The sequence below is a fragment of the Castanea sativa genome, chromosome 8, assembly GCF_040712315.1.
Source record: "Castanea sativa cultivar Marrone di Chiusa Pesio chromosome 8, ASM4071231v1".
Classification (NCBI taxonomy): Eukaryota; Viridiplantae; Streptophyta; class Magnoliopsida; order Fagales; family Fagaceae; genus Castanea; species Castanea sativa.
The window spans coordinates 51,791,371-51,812,243 of record NC_134020.1 but is presented as its reverse complement, the minus strand read 5'-3'; the positions used below and the strand labels follow the sequence as shown (position 1 = coordinate 51,812,243).

The following is a 20,873-nucleotide window of genomic DNA, read 5'->3' as shown; positions in this document are numbered from 1 at the left end:
ACTACCTTCTCAAACCTTCGCAATCATAGTTTGCTCATGGAGTTCTGACTCTTATGTCGCTCCTATCGTTTATCTATCATTGGACCACTAAACGTCCTCGAACAAGGTCCACGGCCCAATATATACTCTTGGGCCCTTTATCACTACAGGTGTATTGTAAAGTATGGTATTAAAATAGATAAAGTTGTTTTTAAAGTTGGTAAAAGCTAAATTTTCTAGCACCATGATTTTTTTTTTATATAGAAAGTTTCAACTTATAGCATCCGCTCCTGATGATAGCTCTTTATCACTAGACCAAGACACTAATCAATTTTTAGTGTAGGCGGGAATTGAATCCTAGATCTCTTATTTAACCATCAATGACTTTACTAGTTGAACTAACTGGAAACCACTTCTAACATCATGATTGTGAATGCTCTAACTCACCCATATCCCATATCTCATAACTCTTAACTCATATTTATTTCCCAATTTTCTCCTAACTTGGTGTCACCATGTTTGACACCCTAAATCCAATTTGTTTTCTCTCTAACAAAAGTAACATTAACTCAATGGCCTCTACTGATCCTGTCAAAATGGTAATGTGTCCCTTCTCTTCATATATATAACTCACATTTATATATAACAAAAAGTTAAAGTCTAGTATTTATTATTGTTACGATCTTATTACGTCACATGAACGGCCATATCACTCACTTATTTTCAACATTCTTTCTCTTTTTTTTAATTATTTTTTCTTAATAATTTCCCAATTTATTGTTATACTTTCTCTAACTTTTCTCCTCTCTTTTACATTTTCATCTCTCTACTACTGTCTACTTTAATATCATTTTTCATCTATCCCTTTATCTTCCTTTATTTTTTCCTCTTACTATAAATTTACAATTCACTTTCCCATTCTATACATAGTTTTTCTACACACAAAATATTATTTCTCTCTCTTTCTCTCTCTCTCATTTTTTTTCATTTTTGGTGGATTTTAGTAATATTTTCTTGCATCTCTACTTTAAATTGCTAAATTTTTGTATTATTTGGAACTCTACTTTGGGTTGATGTGATTAAGTTTTGTGTTTTTAAGTTGTTATATTTTTTATTCTCTTTAATTTCATAGATTTTATCATATTGCATTATAAAGATAGTATATAAAAATATAATGTTATTTTATTACATAACATGACTTGGATAATTTGGTGTTTATTATTTTTTAAAATTTTTTCTTATCATATTATTTTATATAAATTTCTTATTATTCTCTCTCACATTCTCTCTTGAAAAAGTGGTTATTCTCCTTCTCTTGTTTTTTTTTTTTTTCTTACAACTCTATTTTATATTGATGAATCATTATGATTTTTAAAACTCTTTTTTAGGTTCATACGCTTTGTTGATGTATTTTTTAGTTCCCGATCACAAGTAGTCTAAATTAAATTTACAGAATAAATTATACATATTCAATATAAATTTGATATGAGTTTTGACTATCATGATAATCTTTTTTAAAAGAATGAATAATTTGAATAATTTATTTAAATAAAAATTATACATACATACATACATACATAAATTCATATATGTATATATTTGTTTATTTTGCTTCAATGTATAATCAACCTCATGAAATTCATTTAAAAGTAACGACGTTAAAACAAATGAATAATTGCCCTAAATATTACATTTGTATGTTCATAGCCTTTATGTTTAGAAAAAATTTCATTTAAATTTAGCATTATCGAAATTGACTAAAATGCTACATTAGTGTGTCTCAACAAAAGCATAACAGTAAATGCTATATTTAAGACTTTAAATATTACAAGTCTAAAATTTATATTTTTTTAATAAATTTGGATTTTGGTTCGGTGCTTTCAACCCAAATATGTCTTTTCCCATTATGTAATTGAACAAATATAGATTTAAGTGAGCTAAAATGGACCGAAGTGGACCAAATGGATAGAATATGACCGAATGAACTAAATAGGAATAAGGTGGACCAAATAGGAACAAGGTTTCAACCCAAATATGTCTTTTTCCATTATGTAATTGAACATAAATAGATTTAAGTGGGCAAAAATGGACCGAAGTGGACCAAATGGATAGAATATGACCAAATGAACCGAATAGGAACAAGGTGGACCAAATGGACGGAATAGAAACAAGTTGGACCGAATGGAACAGAATGGACTGAACGGGACGAAAATGGATTGAATGGACAGAATAGACCGAATATGACCAAAGTGAACTAAATAGCCCGAATAAAACTGAATTGGAGCAAAGTAGAAAGAATGGACAGAATAGGACAAATATGGACCGAATAGAGATAATATGGATTGAATGAACTGAATAGGACCGAAGTACACTGAATAAGATGGAATTGGACTGAAAAGAATTTTAATGGACAGAATGGACTAAATAGGACTGAATAGACCGATTAGGATGGTATGGACTGAAGATGACAGAATGGACCAAATAGAACCAATGTGCACCGAATGAGACTTTTGAATATTTTTCATTTTTATTGAATTTTCAGGGCTCAAATTTCTAATTTCTATTTTTTTTTTTTAACTCAAAATAATAGAATTTAGCCCAAATATTCATACTTTTCAACCCAAAAATTAAGAAAAAAAATGAATTTTTGAGCTAAACTTGGAAATGCAAAGTACAAAAAGAATAAATTTAAGGCTCAATTAGTCTAAAATTGACTGAAGTGGGGGCGAAATTGACCGGGTGGACCAAATTAGACTGTATGGGACCAAAATAGACCTTATTAGACTAAATAGAAATTATTTCATTTTTAAGGAGAAAAAATAATCTTCAAAAAATTTTAGAGAAAAAATTATACATTATATTAATATATAAAATAATTATTTATCCCTACGCATCGCATATGTCTACAACTAGTGACCCATAAAATCCCAAACTCCATTACTTATCAAAACCCACATACATAAATTCTTGCTTGGTTCCTACCAACCATCATTCTCATAAATCTTTACTAAATATGTTCTATCTGTTATGTCACTCTTCCTCAATAATTTATTAGGAGGGAATCCACGTAGTCACAACTCACTCTATTATAATCTTTGGCACATTTGCTTGACCATTTTCTTGTTGTTCACCTAATTGGTTTACTTTAGAAAGTTTCTTATTCTAAATTGTTATCTGCAAACACAACAAATAGATTGCAAAAGAAAAAACTCCAAACCCAAACAATTCCAAGACCAAAAAAAAAACCCACAAACAAAGTAATACTAACCTAGAAAAACTCATTGCTCATCCTGAAATTGTTAACTTAGAAAAACCCAAAAAACACTGCAAAAAAGCCTTACAAATATGTGAAACTCCTTCCTGAAAACTTGAACACCGACTCTTACCTCACAAGCATTTATACTTGTGAGGTGACCACTGCACCAAAGGTGTGCGGTGGTACTAAGATGGAGTTAAACACACAAAGAGCCGTTGGGCGAAAACTTGAGTGAAAGATGTCATTTGTGTGGGTTCCATTGATTGTGTAATATTACGAGTTTGCCACTTAACTCATTTTAATGAGATCTGAAAACCCTGAAATTTTTTTCTTACTTCTCATAACTCATACTCACTTTTTTGGATAATGAGTTACGAAAATTAAGAATAAAAAAATTAATCCAAACAACTAACCAGCTCGTGGAGCCCATGAAAAGTGAGAATAAGTGATGAAAATTGAGTTACACCTGCTAAACTAAATACAGCCTAAATGAGCCTCTAAGAGCATTTCTAAAAATATACATATCTTGAGTGGTTTAGATACATAAAAGTACTAGGCCATCTAGGTGGTTGGTTTAATGGTCTTTTGAGACAGTAACATAAATCTGAAAGTCTCAAATTTCATTCCACCATACTAACAATTCACGGGGTTTCCAGGTATATCATGATTAGTGTGAACTAAAGTTGAGATAACACTTCTTTAATAATAGTGATAATAATAAAAGAAAGACTGACTATCAACAAAAAAAAAAAGAAAATACATACAAGTCAGCATCCACACCAACTCAATGCTTGACAACGTTGTACATAGCCCACAGGGGACATATAAGCCAGTCAGCTGCCCTAGTTTAACCTCTTCTGTGTAATGTGCTTTGAACTAAAATATTATAGACTAGTCAATTTCGAGGATTCCACCGGCAGCCAATTAAGTCAACCAACTAGGTGGCCTAGTACATGTTTTACTTTTATGTATCAAAACCATCTCAAGATATGTATTTTTTTAGGAAAGCACTTAGGGGCTGATTTAGGCTGTGTTTCGTTTAGCAGGTGTAACTCAGTTTTCATCACTTATTCTCACTTTTTATGCGCTCCACTAGCTAGTTAATTGTTTGGATTAATTTTTTTTAGTTTAGCTTACATTTAGTACTTTTTTTAACTAAAATTTCTTTTTATTTTAATAAGAATTTGCCACATCACCCACTAATTAAATAAAATATGTAGATTAAGGAAAATTATTGTGTACTCCCGGAATACCATAAATGCGTACTCCCTCCTCTCTTATGAATGGTAGGTCCTACTAATTAAATTCATGATGAAACCCACCATTTATGTGAGAGGAGGGAATATACATTTATAGTACTCCGGAAGTACCTAATAATTTTTCGTAGATTAAAACTCACTACTACTTGCTATTGTGTATTTAAAATAAAAAGACACATCTAATTAAAAAATACTAGAGATAAGTCAAACTCAATTCTCGTAAGAGCATCCACATTAGCAGATGTAAAAATGTGTATAATACAAAAAGTGTCCAAATTTACACAATTTTCTTCCAAAATTGCCCACATCAGTGGATGTAAAGACGTGCATATTTACACACTTGATAGAGTAACCGTGTAAATATACATGGTTACTATAGTTGTGTATAACAATATTTAATTAATTTTTTCTCTCTCACCATTCATATTCTCTCTCTTTCATCATTCACCAACCTAGCAAAAGAAACCCAGATTCACAAAACAAACATAGCATCCCAACAAACATAGTAATCCAACAAAAGAAGAATAAAAGAAGAGGAGGAGAAACACCCAACCACCAACCCAGCACCACCCAACCACCAACCCAACGCCACCTAATCACCACCACTGCAACCCATTTCAACATTTCATAATCCACCACAAAATTGACTCCAAATCAACAAAAAATCAAATCAAACCATCAGAAAACTCAACTCAAAATCAAGCCAAACCCACCGAATTAGCCACCGCGGCTGCCGTCGGATCTGCCTTGATCTGCCGCCGTGGATCTGCCTTGCTGTTGCCTGGATCTACTTGCTTACGTCGCCAGATTTTCTGCCATGTGGGAGTTTTGGAGTTTTGGGTTTGATATATGAGAGGAAGAGAGTTCAGAGAGTACCAAACCTTTTGGTTTGAGACATGAGAGAGGAAGAGAGTTGAGGGACTCCTAAACGTTGAGAGAGAGAGAGAGAGACAGAGAGCGAGAGAGAGAGAACGGTTAAAGACTTTTTGATAATCACATGACTTGAGATGAGGATAAGATGAAAAAAAATATATTAAAAACATAGATATGAATAAAATAATAATAATAAATATTATTTAAATAGAAAATATTGTAAAGTAGATAAACTGATGTGGATGTTTTGAAAAAATGGTAGTGTAAAATAGAAAAAATAGGTTTTTAGTGTAAAATAGACGAAAAAATTTGGCCGAACTGATGCGGTTGTTCTAACTTATTACCCAAAAGGTCAATTCTCGTAACTCAATTCAACTCATGATTTCAGCTCCAAAAAAAAGGTGCAACAACTTGTGCATAATAAACACTGCCCCAACACAACACAATGCTCCTAATAACAAATCCTGCGCTTGAAGAGGAGGAATAAACGTGGGATATAATCATAGAGAGAGGACCAACACAGTTTAGCAGACCAGGAGCGGGGTAGAAGATCTCTAGTTTAAGGCAAGATCTAATTTGGCCCGTGTGGCTATCTGCTGGCATTGACATCTCAGTTTTGACATGAATTTGATAAGGATAATTGCAGCTTTAAAAACTAAAACCAAAATCAAGAACAAATAGCTCCCAAAGCCAAAATTTTCAAGCCTGTGAGCTTCGACCAGCAACGCACTCTCAAGACTACGCCTACAAATCATTTTAGTGACCAGTATAACTCATTTGGGTCCATTCCCCAAGAGTTATTTCCGAACACTCCCTTAATAATTGTGACATCCATACTTTCAAGTTGAATAGATGATCGAAAAGCTAGGGAAAAATAAATCTTGCTTGGAAAAGTAAAGAAGATAGAATATGATGAATCATACAAACTTGCTGCAATCTCCTGCCTTACTAACACATCCAATCATGTATGGTCTGAATTCCCTTATTGTAGAAGCTAATACAATGGTTCTTTACTAAAGGAAGTGATTTTTTTTTTTTTAACATAAGCAAGTGGGAGAGTGAAACATACAACTTTGTGTGGAAGAAAAATAACGAACTTGAGAAACAAAGAAAAAAGGTATGACACTTCTCTTCTTAGTGATTATTCCTTACTGTTTTGAATCTTTTGAAGCATCAGCAAACACCTCAGTGTAACATATGGGACAAGCCTGAGAAAACAGAAAATTGTCAGCCAACTTTGGGTTATGGCCAAATACGCCACTGATGAGATATTTTATAATTTTCATCTTTAAAAATCACAATAGCTTACCTTATTGATGCTAAGCCATTTGGTCCCACAACTAGCATGGTAGGCATGCTTGCATGGTAGTGTGATCCGTCGGTCACCTCGTTTATATTCCATCTGGCAAATCACACATCTATACAGGACAAAATTAAACAAGTTAGACCAACAGGCCATAAAAAGTTTAGTAAGAACAGAGACGGAAAGACAAAAATTTTAGTCAAATTGGATAAAATTCCAGTGCTCTTATGCTTATGGAGGAAGGCCTCAGAAGTGTAAGGCAAGCAATGCAGATGCACCTTATACTGTGATGAGCGCATATCCAACCCCCAATGCATTCTAAAAGTTTTGTACATTAATGCTCTGATGCACATATATTAGAAATTCTGCATGCAAGCATAAGATGATTTTATAGATAATGATGCCCAAAAAGATGTCTGATAATAGCCATGATGCCAAGCTCAACTTGAAGTTCCCGAGAGAGAGAATGTCTCAAAATGTACATGCATAACATCCACCATGCCTAGCAAAGTGTCCATAAAACCATAAGTGCAAGAAAAAAATATTATATATATGGAGTCATTATTACGATGTAATTAGAATATTTGATGAATACGAGTTTGTAAGTTCTCTCCCGGAGGTATTGATGATCTATTAGATATGAATTTAAGGCCAATGATATGATAGCACAGGCAGATGTCAATAATTGTTGATGAAAAAAGGGATTGGCTGGTTATCTGTCACACTTTCACTTTTACCCTGAGTAGTGACAAAATTACAAGTATCTCAACAAGTTACTGGAGTACAAGACCGTCCATAAGAAAACTTACCTAATATACTAGTAGCATAGATGATGGTAAATTGTTCAGCTATCATCTGTGCAGAGCAGGGGGAGGAAAGTCAGGGCTACTGCCTGTGTCCAATATTAATCTGAATATTCTATGTCAAAAAAAGAGTGACAAACCAATTTTTGTTCTGTCTTATGTTGGTCCAAAGAACAAGAGTAGGCTTCCTTGAGCCGTTGTTCATCAATAGCTCAGTAGTAGAGAAGTTGGCTGTTAAAAGGCTGATCATAGGTTCAAATCCTACTTGGGGAGAATTTATGGTTCTCTCTTTTAATTTCATATATTTTTTTGGTTTTTATCATTTTGTAACAAGTTGAACCTAACAGTTATCCCTTTTTTCCTTCTCCTTTAAGTTTCAATTAAATTTGAATTTGCGTAGCCCTACACAATGTACTAATATATGATCACGCAATCTATCTCCAAACTTCTCTCAAGCAATGTCATTTCATAGTACTCATTTTTCAGAATAACATGCCTATGAAAGAACAGGAAGGTTCAAATGACTTCTTTTCCATTTATCCTTATCCTTTTTCTTTCTTTTTCTCCATTTTGGAAAAATCAAACTTAGTCTAAGCCTAGGGAGATTATTGTTGAAAGAAAGATTAGGTATTAAATTACCACAGGTGATGAAGAAAGTGATAATCTCATCCCATGAAATAGAAAGGATCATGACTTCAAAAGCTGAATAAAATATATTTACAATAATATATATATATATACACACACACACTTAAAAATAAAAAAAAATAAAAAAGCCAGTTGAAAAGTAAACAAAGATATCAGAATCTCATAAAAGCACAATTCATAAGCCCAAACATTACCTCTCATCGCGTGACTTCTTTCTTGAGAAAATACCACACTTGTACTTTGAGATTGGAAGCAAAGAAATCTGTTCTTGAGAAAGACCTCTATTTTGAGTTCCTACTGCCTCACCTAATTCAAGTAATTCCTGAAAATGAAAATACTGTCAATAATAATAATAATAATAATAATAAAGGAAGGAGTAATAAATTAGTCATTCAATAATTTCAATTTTCATCAAAATTTTCATAAGTAGAGTTTTCACATATCGCAGATATTTTGCTTTAAGAACAACCAACATAATCAGATAAGACTGTAGGAGAAAAGCAACTAGTCTCTATTAATCAAATGTGTTTGGCCAAATCGGCATTAAACTCTAATCCAACATTCCACGTCCAAATGTGACAGCTCATAAGGAATAAAGGAAGCTTGGAATATGATCTGCTTAACCAAAACCTTCTAAAGCTCATAAGGCATAAAGGAAGTTGGAATATGATCTGCTTAACCAAAACCTTTTCCTTCCCACAGGCTCAAATTAAAATCACATTACCACCTCATGAGAAATAATACAGAGTCACAATTGGCTCATTACACAAATCATCAGCCTAAGAACCACATTCCTATTTTTCATTAGAGTGATATGACTCAAAGTTATGGAGAGGATAAATAACAGGAATGAAATTTAAGCAACCACTCATAGCTATGACCTGGTTCCTCTGGCTTTCCATGTCATGCCTAGCTACAACCACCAGAATTGGGCTTTAATGTAAGCAATGAGTGGTTCTGCTAGGCTTTAACACAAGTTTAGCACTTTGATCAAAATGCTATTGAATGACTACAGGAATATAGATGATTTTTCAGTGGAAAGGCAGTAGTGGCCGAGAGTCTACAATTGTCATCACATTAAACAGAACCAAGATATGACTAAATGAGTATTTAGGTGTTCAATCTGATTGCTTATAACTTATGCATGATTCTTTCTTTTTTGACGAATAACTTATGCATGATTGTTTAGCACACAAGTTATACTACTAATATGAAGCTAATCTGGAGTACCAGAACCACATTTTCAATTTATAATTTTTTTTTTAAATTATTGGAGAAACAGTAGAAAAGGTATGATGGAGGTGTGCATAGTAATTACCAGAAAATTACAATCTAAAGTTCAAAACTGCAATAATATCCAAAAATGAAAGACCATGGAAGCTGCCGATGCTTTCATCCAAGCAGTGTCCTTAAGATTATAGACTTAATGTTTCTAGAAACCACTAAAAGACTTAAGGTTTTCAGTTTTAATATGAGTTTCCAGCTTGCTGGGGCCAAGGCCTCATGAGATCCTAGGTCTAAAACTCCAAGCATGCTGAGGCCACCCCAATGGATTCTTTCCTATAATTAATTGGTGTCTGGGATGGGAAGATTACACACACCCGGGGAAATAGTTAGGTGCTCGAAGAGCTCTAGACACCCACCAAAAAACAAATGACAGAATAGCCCAATGACCTGCTTAGTTTAAAGAACCTATTAGTATAGCCCCCGATAATTGGGGGTAAGGCTGCGTACTAATCAAGTCTCCCACATCACTTATATCCCGTAGAAGTGAGAGCTTTGTGCATTGGCTACAGCCTCTTTTACAGTCTTACATATTCAAACAAATCCGCTTTAAACTATATGGCATCACTAATGGGACTTTGGCAACCGCGTCATTCATGAAATGACTCACTCAATAACACCTCTTACAAGAATCTTTTCCACCAAGGGGTTTTGCCTCTCTCACATGTTAATCATGCATGACATGTAATTATGATTATAGTATGATCAACTTGAAAATTGCACTAAGTTTCTCAGAAGTCCCAAACTTGCCACAGTTTTTGCCAAAATAAAAGCATTGAATATATTAATTGCAAAATACAAGCTTCTTAAAACTTCCCAAACCATGAGATTTGAAAATTCCATGAGCCAAAAAGTGGAAGCTTCTTAACCTGTCTTCCTTTTTATAATCTTAGAACCAAAATCTACATATATACTCAAAAATAAGTATTAAGAGGCATATTCAGTTAATCAGGAAATGTAGCAATGCCAAGAGAAAATGTGAGAGTTTTATGCTCTAACCTCGTAGGTCATGTTATCAGGATCAATGTTGTCTTGCCAAACGACCTGCCCATTTCAAAGGGAAATTGCTTCAGTTAATCAATGTGTTCAACTATCATTAAGTATCTCCCATTAAGCAAAAATGATCTTGAAAGAAAATTTGGGGCCCAACAAATGTGACAAAAACATTTTATCAAGGAAATTGGTTATTAGAAGCCTGGATGGCTGTGCCCCTCCCTCTCTCTATGCATGTTTACACAAAATTCATGTTACAGAGAGAGAGAATTGAAGCAGGAACTAGATCTGTACCCCGCCACTCTCTCTCTACCTTCTCAGCGTGTATGTTTGTGCTAGTGTGCAGGTCATAGAGAAAGATAGACTTGAAGCAAAACATGAGAGGCAATTCATACTTTTAAAGCATTTATGTACGTCTTATTTTGCACTAAAACTTATACAACTCACACACCTGATAATCATGAGAATTATGATGTCTCCGTGGGCCTGTAAAATAAAAGAAGAAACTTAAATTGAGATACAAGTTGTTTATATTCCAAATAAATATTATAGGAGAAAAAAAAAATAACATCAGAGGGAAGAAAGGATCATGAAAACTTCTAAAATGGCCGTTATATCCCTTTATGTCCTACCAATAAAAAAACATCAAATAACAGAAAATTTTAGGGTACAACCATCATAGAAAGTCAATATGTTATATCTTCGGACTATCTAAGTTCAAATTCAAATTTAAATTTGTATAAATGTCCAAAAAATGCTTGCTAACTTGGCATTCCACACTCTTCTCTCCTTAGTTCCCAGCACACACAGCTACTTTAAGTGAGAATAGAGTAGGGAAAATAATGATGAATGACACTGAATACTGGGGCTTCCAATCGTGATGGTTCACATCAGGTGATTCCATGAAACAGCAGAAGATTATACCAATGGAAAATATCATGAAAGTATATGGACTACAGCTCTTCAAATTTCAACCTAATGAATCACCAGCTCATAGGTTGCCCATTCACAAAAGAGGTTTGACAAGCTTGTTTCTGTCAGCTGTGCACTCCATTCTTTGGTTAGCAAGTTCCCTCCTATGTTGCTTGGGTAAGTTAGAGAAAGATATTGGAACTGTTGTGATTGAGATTATATGGAAAATGAGAACATAACGATTATTGAAAAAAGCCAAGTGAAACTGGAACATTTTCCATTTACAATTAATGCCAGGGTGGAAAAACAGAATTCTGTTTTAAAAGATTTATCTCATAACCCAAGACCTTATTCTGATTATAAATGGTGCAGTCCCCCTCCAGGAAGTCTCAAGATCAATTGCAATGCAGCTGTTGGAGAAAAAAAAGGCTTGTATAGCAGCAGTTGGTCAAAGATTACTCAAAAATGCAAACCAGAGACTGCTGAAGCTATAGCAGCTCAATTTCCAATTTTAATAGCTCATGAAGAAATCTAGACAGCACTGTTGGAGAAGGGGATAACAAATGCTGACTGGATGCATTTGGAGGTGTTGATCATCTAACAAGCTTGTGAATAGCATGATTCTTGAAGATATCAAGGTGCTGAAAGATAGTTTCTCTAACTGTCAGTTTAATTGGATTAAAAGGCAAGCTAACATAGGAATTCACAAGCTTAGTAGATGGTCTTTGAAAACAAACCTTCTGGTTTTGTTTTCTTTGTTTCCTCCTAAGTTTTATGAAGCTGTTATCAATGACAATGAGCTAATATGTAATAGTAGTAAATAAAATCCTTATAATTCAGCAAAAAGCAAGAGAAAGATATCGGAGGATGATCCTCTTGATGCATTGTTCTTTTCACGCTTGCTTTTCTATTTTCTGCATCTCCTAAATGCAAAAATAACCAATTTTCTGCAGATAGTCTAGGGAGTAACCTAGGATAAATTTGAAGCTTCCACTGTCCATTAAAATATTTACAGAACTTAGAACTCATTGTAAGAATATAAGCTATGATATCCAAACCAAACAGCCTAAAATGTTGACTACAATCTGTTGGATAGGAACAGTTGGGACTATGATGTGAAATCTTGCATCCAAAGAGAAGCTAAGCTGGAAATCCACCATACAGCTAGTCATTATTGAGTAAGAAATAGTGGAAATTCAGAATGAATTATACTTTGTACAGAAAGATGACAGTGTAATACATAAGGTAAGCAGTAACTGGTGAAAGCATCAAGAAGTAATTTCAGCATTACAATGAAATTGACAAGCATGCATAAATATCTGTAATGCAATATCCTCTTGAGTGCAGTATTGAGCAATATTAACAAGATTTGCAATAATCAAATATCTTCTCCATTCTATTAAGGTCAGAACTTACATTCCATAGGATTGTCATGCGTAGTAGTACTAGTGCCTGCATTTCCTTCCCATTCTGTATGTGCCGCAGCAGCCTGTTCATTAACGATTGTCGAAGAGTTCTCAAAAGGTCTTCTGTACTCATCAATTCTAGGTTCGTGATCATTCACCGCATAGGTATGACCATGATCATAATAAGAAGTGTTCCCAGGTTCAGAAAATCCAAACTTGTAAAAACTTGTATTCATTTGTGGGTACACACTCTCCTGCACATATAGGAGTAGATCTTATGCTTACATGAAAATCTTAATATAATTTTTGCAGTGATCTTCCATTACAAGTTAAACCAATTACATTTTAACCACAGATAGACAAAATGTAACCAAACACTAGAAGCTTCAAATGTACATAGTATTGGTAATAAACAATGAAAAGAATTCGAGTACACATCAGAGATTATGAGCAATTTTAAGATCCAAATTAATCAAAGAAGTACAGCTTCCTTACAAATCTGCATATGGGAAACAGAGTATTATAACAATGGAACAATCTTTATCAATTCACATAAACTGTTCCAATCTTTTGGATCAAATCATTGTTAAAAGCATATAGAAAAACCGCCAATGAGTTCTGGCTAAAACGGCACTTGCTCCCCAAAAAAAAGGGGCTGAAGAGTGAGGTAATGGATTCCATTTTGTTCATCATCAGAACCCACTAGTTGTGTGTAACTTACTAAACTTTAATTGAAAATTTCTTTTCTTTTTATTTAACCCCAATAAATATAATTTCCCTATATTTCTTTGAAAGAAAAAGACATATACATGAAACATAAAGTACCTGAGCATGTGAAGCACCAGAAAATATGAAATTCACATGATCATACGTAAGTCCTTCAAAGTACTCCATAAAGCTTCCAGCTGTACTATAAGGATAGCTGGTGTTCACATAATGAACTTCCATATGTGGGTTCCAACTCATTCTCAATCTCCACCACTAAGTTCTCACACAAGTAATCTGTAGCATAAACAAAACAAATTATACTTGAATCTTCAAAACACAACCATTAAGCATACACAGAAAACATATGTTTAGACATAAGAAATAAACCTGATCTTCCTACAATATCCAAGCCAACACATTCATCCAGCAAAATAATCAAGCCATCACCAAAAGCCGATTTCTTTCCAGCCTTTCAACGATTCCTACAAATGCAAAACCAACAAACACAATTGCCTCCCAAGTCAATTCAAAGGCCTTAAGTTCGCAAGTTAAATGTAATCACCAAAAACAACAACAACACCAACAATAATTACCACTTCCATATTCACATATAGTCTATTAGTTCATAAATCTAACCCATTTAATGCAAACATTGAAGCACAATAAATTCTATATTTCTTTTATTGTTTTGTTTTTTCTCTCCAAATCAAAACAACAACAACATTTTCAAAGTAATAATATTCCATTAACATCAAAATTTAAGCTGAATTCACCACAATGTAACAAAAAAAAATCAAGATCTCTGTTTGGCGACTGAGAAAACGAAGGAAAACAAAAATAACAAACGAACAAAACTAGCATTTTTCAAAATCACATTCCGATCACTAATGAGCTTAACACAAAAAGCAAGAAATGTACGCTTACAAAAGCTGAAACTCGTCCTCTACTAAAACCACACAACAACGAAAAAAAAATCGTCTCAATTCCTCTCCTTTGCACTAAATTTTCTCAGCAACCAAACAGAACTTAAACAAACAAACAAAAACGAGCTCCTCATTACACCACAGGCACAAAACTGATCTCCACCACCTCACCGAGAGCATAAAAAAATAAATAAATAAATTCACGGTTTTTTCACAATTTTCAATTTCCGTAACCGAATTTTCTCGGGAAAGTGAGAGAAAGCGAGCTTAATGGAGTCAATGCACCACGTAATATAAAAGAACCAAAATTAAAAAATTAAAAACCAAAAAAAAATTTAAAAAGAGAAAAAGAAGGATTCCAAAGAGAGATTAAAGAACCGACATTGATCGCTTTTTCATGAAACGAGCTTCGTCTTCGTCTTCGTCTTCTTCTCTCTCTCTCTCTCTCTCTGTGAAAGTTGGAAGGGAATGGCAGGTTTGTAAATACGTGATTCCGTTTGGGTTTTTTTGTTTTGGTGTTGTGGTTTTTGTTTATTTCACAGAGCTTGGTTTTCAAGCTGTGGCTTTTATCATTTTATGAAGAGACACGCGAACCTTGTTATGGAGTGCGGGGGGGAAATGATCCAGTGTCACGCGGCGTGTGTTTGCAATTATAGCACTCTACTACTACTTTTTTTCCTTTTTGGTATATAGTAATTTTTATTTGTGTGTATGTAAATGTTATAGCTACCTCACCCACCAATGAATCATGATGATTCATTTTCACATGCATTTTTGTGGGGTATAGTGTTAGAGAGAGAGAGAGAGAGAGAGAGAGAGAGAGAGCATGGGTTGTTTCATTCACTCTAAGTTTGTGAGTAATGTGATTTTGTGTGACAATATGGGTGTGAGTGATCAATTGATAAAAATGTTGTTTTTTTGTGATTTGGTGAGAGGAATGTTTTGTTAAGTTTGATTTTGATTCATTTGAAATTATTGTCACTCATTGTATCAATCAAATTATCTAAATAAAAATTTACGTCAGTCATTTTTTTTAACCTTTTTTTTTTAAGAGATTATGATACTCCTTAGAAATATTTTCAAGCTTTTAATAGTGTGTTAGAGTACAAATTAATTATGAGTGTGATTATTAAATTAAATTGGCATATACGTGAGTAAATAACTCTAGCAATTTTAGGTAGAATGATTGAAAGAAATTGGGTTGGATGATAAATGTGGTTAACATGTTGTGTAGTTCTTTTTTCTAAGACTTAAGATGTTAGCAAGGTTTGTGATAATCCATGGTAGTAGTCTTTTAAGCTTCTATCACCTATTGACATGACATGAAATAAAAGCTTAGAAGTTTTGCAAACCATAATTAATTAGCTGTTGAAAGTCACAAAATCAGAACCATCATCCAAATCTAATCATAGGTTCTTTCTCATGCTTAGAAAATTGAATCATGTGAATTCCATTGAAGGCAAAGTTTTATAATAATAGGTTCAACCTATTATATAATAATAGGTTGAACCATTTGCCAAGTGCCAAAGTTATAGAGAACAGAATCATAGGATTTTGTGGATAGGGGTTGAAGTTAGTGGTTGGCTTGTGCACAGAAAATGAACCATAAGTGTGGTTGAAGAAGGGTCACCAAAACCATCTGACTCTCTAAAGATGGAAGTTGGTGTCGGTTGGGGTTCGTTAGGAATTAAAATTACAAGCACACTATCATTAAAGAAATACTTCTTCTTTTTCCTTTTGTGCATAGCTGGTTTTAGCTCTGCTAATAATCATGTGGGCAACAACATAATTTAATGTCATCCAGGTAGGGTATCAAATAGCCAACACTATCTCCCAAAAACCAAAGTCCAATAGAACAAAAAGGAAAGAGAATGAAGGTACAATTTTACAACCAAAAAACCATCATGTTATTTTGGACATACTAGAAATTTTTTTTTTTTTTTTGGTTATAAAACAGAGAATGAAGATGACTTTTGGGAATTTCCTTTACTGGGTCTAACTTTGTTATGTGCTGGCAAAAGAAATTCTAATGAGTTTCAAAAGGTTGCTTAAGAATTCTTACTTGTGGATAAAGTCTCATAATGACATATTTCCAACAGTTAGGGAAGGCCATTGTAGCAAACAAAGTAACAAAGTACCATAGGTTAGGTTTTCTACCATTGCATTGAAATTAGATGGTGAATTCAAATCCCTATTGTAGCCTTTTTTTAATATTAATATATGCCTAGTAATTCTCAAGGTCTAGGGTTCAAGTATTTTCATATCCGATAGATTTTAGTTGTTGAGATGTGTAAGATTGAAATTTAAGACAAATATGAGATCAAATACTTAATTTATGGCTTAAAAGAAAAAAGAACAAAAAACTTGACACAAATTCAATAGAGCTTTCCTCATTTACCATTTGTTGCCTTAATACTAAGCACTTATAAGTTTATTTGAGAGGGAAGAAGAAATAAAAATGAAACAAATTGAAAGAGATTTTACAATATTTTATTATCTCATAGCATTCAAAAATTCTAATTAATATGTACAAAGATCTTCACACTTTCTTTTACAAACTCTCATACATATTACATAAAATATATTGTTCTTTGTTACATTCCATTCTAGTTTTTCATGATCTATCAATTAAATTTCATTTCATTCTTTTAACACTCTCAAAAATAGTAGACAAGTGAAGAAATCGAATAAGAGTGGGGTAAAAAAAGCAAAACATATACTTTGAAGTAAGTAGTTACAGTTTTATTTAAATACAATAGATTATGTAACAAATTTTCCTTTCAAAGATGTTGCTTGGAAGGGAAGGTGATTATAATGGAGTGAATGTGTGTTTGTGTATAACCATGGATCTCAAAACATGCAATAAGAACATTTTTAAATTAAATATAAGAAACTTTATATAATCATGAAACCTATCTTCCTCTCGTAGCTCTTACTTTTCTTTGTAGAAGATTTTTTTATAACAAACTTTTCACTTTTACTTTCTTTTTCTTTTTTTTAATTCTCCCTCTCTCTCAAGTTTAACCCACCATGCTCATACTTTTTTTTATGTTACAATAGTGAAAGTACTCATGGGTGACACTGACAAACTAGTACACTACAATGATCAAATCTATATATATTGTAGTCTATTAAAAAAAACCAGTGATGCTTGGTAAAGCAAGCTCACCTCTCACTCTCTCTCCCATTATAAATGTAGAGATAGATAGTAAAATAAGATAAGGAAACCAATCATTGGTGAAGAGGTTTAAGAAAATCTCTCTTCACCAAAGAAAAATGTTGCTATTAGTGCTGACAATATGATTACAAATTGACCAAAATAAAAAGGTGCTTCAAATCACCTTAATTCTGTTCCCCCCAATCACCTCTACTAGATGACTTCTGTTTTGGGTTTATTCCAATTATTTCCATGGGGTTTTATGCAATCACAGATTGGAGCAAGCAAGAACAGCAAAGGCTGTCAGGCATGCATGTGAGAGAGAGAGAGAGAAGCTAAAGAAGGAGACATGAATGAGTGAGTAATCAGAATGGAACAAAAACCTGGCGTGCAAGGGAAGTGAAGGACGAGTCATAATATTCTCTCCCATTCTTTTTGTCTGAAAACGTGTCACAAACACAAAGTTGGCTGTGTTAAATTTCAACACCCAAAAGTTTTTTACTTGGTTTTGTTTCACTTCCATTGCCCCCATAGGCTGTAGAGGTAGAGACTAGAGAGGCCAAGAGGGTAATTGGATTCCCTTTTATACTTACTTCTCTTCTTCTTCTTTTTCATTTTTTTTTTTTCCTTTCAACTTTACTACTTTAGGGCTTTATAGGCAAGCCCTGATGATCAATGACACGTTAAGAGGACGTGGCTAGGTGCTTTTGGAACACAACAATTGAATGGTGTTGTTGGCATAGAAATGGAAGTTGTAACCCTACTTGTATATCAAGGATCATAAATTTTGTCGTAACTTGTTGAAGTAATCGATTGTGAGTGGTGAATAATTACTCTTATATGAACCAATCGTTTTTTCGTCATCACTCACAATCAATCAAGTCAAAATTGTGATACAAAAATTGTTTCCTTAGACCGTCTTTTTTCCAAACACGACAATACGTACAAAAAAGAATATTTGCTTTTATATTATTACATCCCCCTCCTCCTCTTGTCATATCACATGTGATAGGTTCAATCAGTTTCACCACAGACAATGTCTTTGTAAATTTAAAGCCAATCGAATTCTATAAAGCAAGTTATATTGGGCAAAAGAAATTCTATTTATGCTGAGTTAGATCCAAAGAAATTCGAGACTGTTTAATCGAATACACCAGCTGGCCTTTACCATGAATAGAAGAAAACAAATCACACACACACACACACACAAGTCAATATCTTTTGGATGCCTAGTTGGTCCTTCGTTTAAAGAAACTTTCATACTTTTGGTTGATTGAAACCTATCGTAAAAATAAGTCTTAAGAAAGTCCCAATTTGATTGGGGTTGAGACTGGAAATGCTCTGTCTGTAAAATGAAAATCCACCTAATGGCTAAATAGAAATACAATTTTGGGCTTAGGACCGCATTTGCTGCTAAGAAGAAATAGTGTGATATATACATATATGTTACAACTTACAAGTAACTATCAAATTTTTTCTTCTTCATATACCTTTTTCTTGCCCAAAGGCTAGCTAGAGCTCAAGATGTATGCTTTTATGGCTGGTCTTGGATTGAGGATACTTCACATCAGCTCACACCCAAAAAGAAAAGAAAGGCTTCTCATGCCCGATCAAAATGAAAAAGTTTATCTCCAAATTGATTTGAAATAAAATTCCTCTAACTTATTATGTGACAATTGATAAAATTATTTTATGTATTTTTAGTCACATGACTTATTTAGTAAGTCATATAACTAGTTTAAATAAAATACATGGATGGTTTCATGTGCCACCATAAAATAAGTTAGAGAATAATTCTCTTAAGTTCAAACTAGTTTAAAGGAAAACTTTATCTATTAAAATGATCAAACAGAACAACTATATCAAATAAAGAGAATAGTTACATGGTCATATATGTCAATCTATTGAATAAAATTCACAATTGCATCTCTACTATAATGATTATTCAACACAAAAGCTTAATAATAATTTTTGAAACATGAAAAGCGAAATCTTCCAGGATTAAGAAAAAAATTAAGATATGTCACGTCAAGAAAAAAGTTTGAGGGATCGGAATGGGATATGACACGGATTTGGGCTTTATGGGCCTTAAATATGGTCCAACAAATCCGGGCTAAGTTGGACTTTTTGTTTCCTTTTTTGCAGGCCTGAATATATCATTTCTTGCTGGGCCTTAATTCAATCTGTAGCCCCATGTTCACCCACTCACAAGACTAATAAATAGAAGATAGAGGTATTGATGGTGATTGATTGAACTCATGGTAAAGACCTGCAACACCAACAGATTGGAACTTTTATCTTGTTGCAGATTTCAATCAAGCCATTACATTCACCACACCTATTTACACCTTTGTGTCACGTACCAGAGAGTTTTGGGCATGGTCAAGGGAAGAGACAGTAAGATTCAAAAGCAGTACAACCATGTGCATGAACATCACCAAACCATTTACACTAGACCTCCATTTTCTATGATCATTCAAATGTCACAACAAATATACTTTGATTTGGCTTTAGATACTAAATTACTAATACAACAACAGCAACAAAGTGTTAATCCCAAATTTTTTGGGGGCAGTTATAGCCTAAAGATCCTCAATAAGATAGTAAAGGTCAGCTCCCTATATTCTTTTCCTCCATTCTATTCTATCCAAAGTCAAAGTTTTTGTAACTTCTTTAATTGATATGTCCTTTATAACTACTTCCACTAAGGATATTTTTGGTCATCCTCTACCTTTTTCCATTTCCTTTACTTGAATCAACTCACTCTTTCTTACCAATGTATTAATTGATCTCCTCTGCACATGACCAAACTATCTCATGTGACTTGCCCTCATCTTTTCATCAATAGAGGCTACCCCTATCTTTAAGCAAATTTCCTCATTTCGAATCCTCTGGCTTTAGATACTGATCTTTCATGAAATTCCAGCTTCTTGAATTACTCCTCCTGACATGTAATGACCAAGACCTAGGGAAGAATGCAAACAGTAATAAGCCCAAAATATATGGATGAAATGGAGATAACAAGTAAATTCCAAAGGATAAAGGATTTAGTGGACCTGAGTTGGAGTTTGACAAAGAACATCCTGGTATATATCCCATCCATTTTAGGTTCAGATAGTCAACCAGCCAATCTTCCTGGTTTCAAAACACAAGCTTTGCACAATAAATCAGAGGAGGGCCCTGCCAGAGAAAAATGGCAAAGCCTTTTTCTTAGGAATCTGGGAAATAACAGGTAATGAGCTGAAAACACTAAAGGACAGCTTAGCATGTGTACTTCACAGAAAAGTGAAATCTTAACAAATAACAGAATATTTTCCCAAATGTTCAATGCCTCTTGATAAACTATAACTTGATCTCTAAAGCTTAAGC

General features: G+C 33.6%; 1 protein-coding gene across 2 annotated transcripts; it reads right to left on the bottom strand.

The window, feature by feature from the left end:
* Positions 1–6,252: 6,252 nt before the first annotated feature.
* LOC142608062 (E3 ubiquitin-protein ligase BIG BROTHER-like) lies at positions 6,253–14,918 on the bottom strand. Of its 2 annotated transcripts, none has more exons than XM_075779770.1 (9): positions 14,730–14,918; positions 13,812–13,906; positions 13,542–13,718; positions 12,727–12,970; positions 10,850–10,884; positions 10,405–10,449; positions 8,316–8,443; positions 6,677–6,785; positions 6,253–6,575 (listed from the first exon to the last, which is right to left on the bottom strand). In XM_075779770.1, the coding sequence occupies exons 3-9, from the start codon at positions 13,680–13,682 to the stop codon at positions 6,516–6,518; spliced, it is 762 nt and encodes a 253-aa protein (XP_075635885.1). In that variant the 5' UTR covers positions 13,683–13,718; positions 13,812–13,906; positions 14,730–14,918; the 3' UTR covers positions 6,253–6,515. The 2 variants fall into 2 exon arrangements, with proteins under 2 accessions (XP_075635885.1, XP_075635886.1); XM_075779771.1 differs by lacking the exon at positions 14,730–14,918 and adding an exon at positions 14,349–14,611.
* Positions 14,919–20,873: the final 5,955 nt, after the last annotated feature.

Coding starts and splice junctions, on each gene's coding strand:
- LOC142608062 (XM_075779770.1), bottom strand. CDS start 13,682: ATGAGTTGGAACCCACATATGGAAGTTCATTATGTGAACACCAGCTAT. Junction 10,885..12,726: donor GCATGACAATCCTATGGAAT/GTAAGTTCTGAC, acceptor TTTATTTTACAG/GCCCACGGAGACATCATAAT. Junction 6,576..6,676: donor AATGGCTTAGCATCAATAAG/GTAAGCTATTGT, acceptor CTGTTTTCTCAG/GCTTGTCCCATATGTTACAC.